Source organism: Anopheles marshallii, chromosome 3 (genome assembly GCF_943734725.1).
Source record: "Anopheles marshallii chromosome 3, idAnoMarsDA_429_01, whole genome shotgun sequence".
NCBI lineage: Eukaryota > Metazoa > Arthropoda > Insecta > Diptera > Culicidae > Anopheles > Anopheles marshallii.
The window spans coordinates 40,892,624-40,899,178 of NC_071327.1; the positions used below are offsets into that span (position 1 = coordinate 40,892,624).

The following is a 6,555-nucleotide window of genomic DNA, read 5'->3' on the forward strand; positions in this document are numbered from 1 at the left end:
TCGGCTAACGTTTGCCGCTGCTCAGCTTGAATTGAACCTAATTTATCTCATCTTGATCGTCAAGGCGTTCCGTCAACAACATCGTCATAACAGACTACAGTTTTTTTTCATATCTGATCAAATTTCGACTGAACTCAGCTTGGTTCACACTGCAGCGAAAGGAATTTCTTAAATGATCTTAAACAACGATCTGTCGAACATGCGTTACACTACGTTACGTAGGCTGTTGAATATCTCATGTTTGGCGGCATATTTACCCCCTTTTCACCGAGAACAGTTAATAATTGTTTTGTTCAAAACACTAACGCATTTGATCGATTTCCGTAGGCAATAAAGTTGCAATTTCGAATTTTTGTGTGTTTCCTCCCGAGTGTCCATAACAACCTACAAGCAGTAGTAGTTGTGTTTTGTGCAACCTGTGATCTATGCATAAGTGATTTTTAATCCAGCTCTGTCTCACTGCACTGATGAACCACACACTGTGTATCTAGCGATCGTTTGCGTGCTGTTCCAATGTTCCTTGATTTTTAACGCGTGTATTAACAGCACTTCGGCTTCGTGTAATGTGTTACTATTCTCTTCCCACTTCATCCATCTCTCAGTTGAAGAATAATCTTAATATCACAGTTGATAGAACAAACACGATTGGACACCTTCGGTTTTTACGTTGTTAGTTTCTCTTGTGTATGCTTTACTCGCAGTTCGCTGTCGCCTTCGTTTGAGGCAGCCTTGCCTAGTTACTCCTTTGAGTGAACAGAGAACTTCGCTGTACTTTGAAACGGTTACACTATACATGAGCGGTCACAAAAAAACGCAACACGAGACATAGTCACAGTTCTTGCCATCGCTACTCCCTACTGATGTACTGCCGCACCCATGCGCTGTCCGTAGAGGGCGGCCGCGTACGGCGAGTAGTACTGGCCGAAGGCAGCAGCCGGGTTGAACGCGGCCGCCGCCGCTGCAGCCGCTGCACTGTATGGTGAACCGGGCAAGGCCGTCGGGATTGCACCGGGCTTCACGTACGGATGGTACCGGGCGGCCGACAGTGGGCTGAGCGGTGGATTCGGGTAGCCTCGATGGTGGTGATGCAGCGATGTAGGCGGGAAGATGCCACTCAGCGGCATCAGCTGTTGCTGCAGTGCCAGCGCGGCCGGATCGGACAGGTTGGCGGTGTGTGTGCGCAGATGGGACAGCAGCTCGTCAGTCGTGTTGAACCGTTTGCCGCAGTACGAGTCACCGACTACCCAGTTGCACATGTACGGCCGGCTAGCGGCACCGGCACTGCCTGGGGGTTGCGTTCCACTAGAATTAACTGCGGCGGCCGCTGCCGCAGCTGCAGCGGCGGCTGCTGCGGCCGACGAGGGTGGCGGATAGCCGGGATAGCCGGCTGGCGGCATTGAGCTGAGTGCCATGGCCATATACTTCTGGTGGTCACACTGGGTACAGCCCGCCGGACACTGGCTGCCCATCATCATCTGGTGATTGTGGGCCGAAAACTGGCATCCAGTACAGTACGGATCCTTGCAGATCGGCACCAACGTTTCACCGCCGGACGGTGTCTTGACGCGCGTGTAGCTGAGGTACGGATTGGCACCGGCGGCACTGGCTGCGGCGGCCGCTGCCGCTGCGCCTGAGTATCCGGCGGCTGCCAGCATGGCCGCATGATGATGACTAAATGCACCGGCAAACGGTGGCCGGAAGGCAGGGTTCGTGTGGTCGATCCCCGACGGGCTGGGCAGTCCGGCCGCACTCATACCGTACGGGTTCGCTTTGTATGCGGCCGACGGAGGCAACGCTCCCGGATGCATCATGCCGGCCGATGGACTGCTGGAGGGGCCGGAACCACCTCCCAAACCGCCACCACTCACTTTCTCACGATCACTGGGCGTACCGGCGGATGAGGCCCTACGGTTGGCTTCCGGTGTGCTGCACTTATTGCCACCATGCTCACCACCACTACTCTCGTTACTCTTCACACTAGCACTGCCACCACCGCGGCCAGACATTGGCGAATCGGCACTGCCACGGGGCGAAAGGGCCCGGCCATCCTTGCGACCACCATGTTCACCGTGATTATTATTATTATTGATTTGGCTCACACTATTGTTGTTCAACACGTCACTACCACTGCTCATCTTGGACGATGGACGATCCTCCACCGAGGACGCTTTGCTAAGGTTCACTTTCGTCGTTAGCACATTCATTTCGTACGGTTTGAAGGCGAGCTTTATCTCCGGCGATGCGTCCGATTTGTCCGTCCTTACCGACGGCGATCGAGACGCGGACGAGTGGGACGTCGGATCGACCTGAGACGATGCCGACGAGTTGCTGCCGGACGATGAAGTGCTGCTTGTGCTGGAGCTGCTGGAGCCGTTGGAGGACGATGATTTTTTGTTCTTTTCCGACGGTGAAACAAGCGACTTGACCGTAATGTTTCCTGGGTCCGCACCGATCTGGCTGCACGTTTGCGCCAACAATGCCAGGGGACTTTTCTTCGCATCCAACTGAAAATCCAATGAAAAAAGGGAATAAAATGAGTTATTAGTATTTGAAATGCAACAGTTCACCTAGAGGATTATTCCATCCGTTCCAGCACTACTTACCGTTGTCGGAAGCGGAGAGAGGTAGTCCGGCTGAAGATATTGATTATTTCCAACTTGTAACATTGCGGTGCCTTCTAGTATTACCATTTGGGCGGTCTTTGGCGGAAGAAAATTTAATGCACTTTCAAAACACGGTGATATGCACTGCTGTAGTTTATCTGTAGATTTGTTTATTTCACACCTGTCCAGGCTTTCCAACGTTTCGTTGGTAGGTTTGTTCCTTTTTCACTCTCTTTCTTCGTTATATTCACTCTTTTGTACGCGTTAACACGTTAACATTAACAGTGATGCAGTAATTGCACTGCCAATGGTTGATTTAATTGCATGCTGGAACCTTCACATGTTATATCGTTTTGAGTGATCATATTTTTCACACTACACAACACACCACGCACACGCAAGGCTCGAACGAATTGTCGAGTAACGAACAGCGGATATTGATGGTACGTTCCAACAGGACAGAATGACACTTTGTTTAGCAGTCACACTGAAATAAATTGCTAGCTGGAACTCACATAAGTTGCATTGAACTCATAAGCCTTCACTCGTCACTTTTCAATTCTGCTTTTGGCTTCCAAATCGAATGCATCCACTTTGGTACGGCGAACAGCGATGATAGACGTTGCACGTTTTCAATAACAGACACAGAGATCCCCTTTTGCTAGGTGCTCGCGCTTGTTTACTCAATCAATCACCATTCAGCCACCATTTGGAAAACACTTTCCTTTCTGACTTCTGTGGCCTTCGCTGACATTCAGCCACAAACAGCAACCTCTGCCCCACACAAAACTCACACACACACGGCACCTTGTTACGGGCCGTAGCACTGTTCACACGTGTCACACGGTACAATGCTTCCAGAAATTAACACATTTGCTGTTTGATCATATTCCACAATGCGTAATCGTTTCCGTGCGTATACACACACACACTCTGTACACACAATGTTGTAGGTAATCCACAGCTCGGACGTGTATCGTAGCGGAATTTGACGCGAGTACTGCGACGACGAACACCGTTCACTGTCGAACCGTTTAGCTTCGCAGACAAAGTTTGACTCGTGCTCTGCATCCATCGCCTGCTGCCATGAACTGCGGCTGAGAGCGAGTCGAAAATTTCATGATGGATTCCGCGTGATGAATGACCGGTTTCGACCAATCACAGCGCTCGGTGGCTGCGTCACGCACACTATCGCGCTTCCTCTCGTGCAGCAAACTCTCCCGTACTCTCGCGCGCTCTCTCAACTCTCGCCGATGGTGTACGCGATGGCGACGAACGCTGAACACGCACACCAGCTCCGCACAACTACGGCTCGAACTGTCTCAGGTCTCGCACATCGCATGGCGCTGCTGCTTGGGTCGGAGCAATAAAGAGATTCTTTTGATGCGCGTTCAAATAGCACCACAGGAGGACGGGTTTGGATAGGAGAACTAAGCGCAACGATGTGGCGGAGAGCCGAAAGGAAGATGTACATCCCATGAAAAGTAAACAAAAGTGAGCAATATTCCGAGAAAACCACTTAACACGTCAAGCATAAATTTGAACAAAGCCCAAACGAAGCCGCACACACCAAACGAACGGCCCCGACAGCGCGCACAAACACAATTGCACGCGCAACCCGGGCGGAAACGAACAAACCGATGGCGGTGGTGATGATGATGATGCTCGCTGGCTCGTTATGTGCGTACTTTGTTCACACCCGGGGTGCTCGAGAAGCGAACAGACCGGAGACCAGAGAAAAAAAAACTATATATGTTACACATAGGCCACCTCGGGGGAACGGACACCCCTTCTTGATGTGTCGTTTTGTGGCTCGTTTATTGTTATTATTATTTTTGCCCTTTCCTCGATCCCCGCGAGCAGCGGAGGCAGCATTACCACCCAGAAGCACCACCGCGAATGAGCGGCGGATGCTGTTTAGTCCCGAATGAGAGGTTCACTGTTGACTTTGATTGCGAGCCGCAATACGAACCCCTGCGTTCAGCGATGTACGTCAAATTGACAGATTTCCGCGGCAATGTTGCACGATCGCCATCATATGGACTGCGTGCGCCTGTGTGGGTCGGGTGGCCTCAAAAAAACAGCAAAGCGGACATAGTTAGATGCATTCGCCCATCTTCTGCGTGCCCGGTTTCGGTTGGCACGCAATGAGCGCACACATTTGAGATTGATGTGTGGCGTGTGGAAGGCATGTGTTTTGCTTTCTTCTGCTTCATGCGTATCTTATTGCACCGACACTGTAGCATTACTGATCGGTTCGGTGATGGTTGCAATTTGCTTTTGATGTGATGTGTGCTGGCCCGTTCTGTGGCCCAAGCTATAATCGCGCAATAAAGCTAGTGTTGGTTCCTTTTCGCATACCATTACTCTATTAAGATCGTTTTTCAAGAAAAAAAAAACTCCCATCTTCAAAGTACGCCGTAACAGGGTGATAAAGCGCAGAGTGCCAATCATCGACAATAGACACGGCGACATGTGTGGCATAGCTGTCGCCATATTTGGTATCGGAGATGACTGGTGATGGGCTTGATGATGGAAGGATGCACTCTACCACCAGACGATCGTGATAATGGTAAATTTAGTCTATTATTTACCGCCCTGCCAAGATCGGAGAGATGACATTGAAAAAGGTAATTGATTGATGGACTGTATTGTAACTTTTAAAATTTCCTTCAAGATGTATAAACCAAAGATATCTGTAGTTTCTTTTCCATAGGAAAAGCAATTTTAATACTTGTGTAACCGATCGGAAAAGAAAGGACAACGACGAATTGGCGTTACTAAGAAAAATGGTCGAGGAGCTTCAGCTGAAAATCGTGCAAACCCAACAAGCGAGTGAGGAACGGGAAAAGGTTCTGGTTCCCGAATATGCGGAAGTACGTTCAGGGGTACATAGAAGCATGCCCGAAATGTGCGTACAATAGAAGGAAGACAGGGCGCCCAAAAGGGTATATGCACCCAATAGTGAAGGAGCCAGTGCCGTTCCATACGGTACACATGGATCATTTGGGTCCTTTCGTGAAACCAGCTAAGGGTAACCAATATTTACTCGTAATGATTTGCGGATATTCGAAGTTTGTGATACTGAAAGCAGTGAGTTCGACAAAAACAGGACCAGTAATTCGGTTTTTGAAGGAAATAGCGGCTATCTTTGGAACACCAAGCAGGATAATCACAGATAGGGGTACGGCTTTCACATCAAACAAATTCGGGGACTATTGTGAGGCAAACGCAAGCCAACAAGTGAAAGTAGCCGTAGGTATGCCGCGAGCAAACGGACAGGTAGAGCGATATAATAGAACTATACTGACAGCACTGAGATGCTCTACAGGGGAAAATAGCCGGAGGTGGGATGAAAGGTTACCACAAATACAATGAACTTTGAACAATACGCGCAACGCCACGACGAAGCGAAGCCCAAGTGAACTAGGCATGACTTACTGTCCCAGGGACGTACACCAAAATATCATTGCGTTAATCCTCCACGACGAGGATGATAATAGGACACAGGAAGTAGACGAAGTCAGGCGCAAGGTCATAGAGGAAACAGTAAGGGGACAACAAAAACAAAAAAGAAATTAGGACAAAAAACGCAAGGCACCCTAGGCCTATGAAGTAAGCGACATGGTATTAGTAGAGCGGGACCTACTGGCAACCGGGGAGAGTAGGAAGTTGGAGGCGAAATACAAGGGGCCGTATTGGATCGTAGATAAGTTGCCAAACGACCGATACGTAATCGAAGTCATACCAGGAGCTTAAAGAACCCAGCGTCCACTAAGAACCGTATACGCAGTCGATAGAATGAAGCGATGGGGAAAACATCCAGCGTTAGAAACAGTCGAGATAGATGACGGCTATACAGACAATGAGATCGCTGCGGACAGCGACATAAATGTGGTGTTCGATTGTACTTAGTAGTTTCGAAGACAACAGGAGTAACCCTGCTCCGAAA

At 49.5% G+C, this 6,555-nt stretch overlaps 1 protein-coding gene and 1 pseudogene across 1 annotated transcript; both read right to left on the reverse strand.

Annotated features, from left to right (window-relative positions):
- Positions 1 to 854: 854 nt before the first annotated feature.
- Positions 855 to 2,690, reverse strand: LOC128711981 (zinc finger protein Noc). Its single transcript, XM_053806874.1, has 2 exons — positions 2,604 to 2,690; positions 855 to 2,504 (listed from the first exon to the last, which is right to left on the reverse strand). The coding sequence occupies exons 1-2, from the start codon at positions 2,688 to 2,690 to the stop codon at positions 855 to 857; spliced, it is 1,737 nt and encodes a 578-aa protein (XP_053662849.1).
- Positions 2,691 to 3,414: 724 nt separating this feature from the next.
- On the reverse strand, positions 3,415 to 4,082 carry LOC128712601 (uncharacterized; annotated as a pseudogene).
- Between the last annotated feature and the right edge of the window lie 2,473 nt (positions 4,083 to 6,555).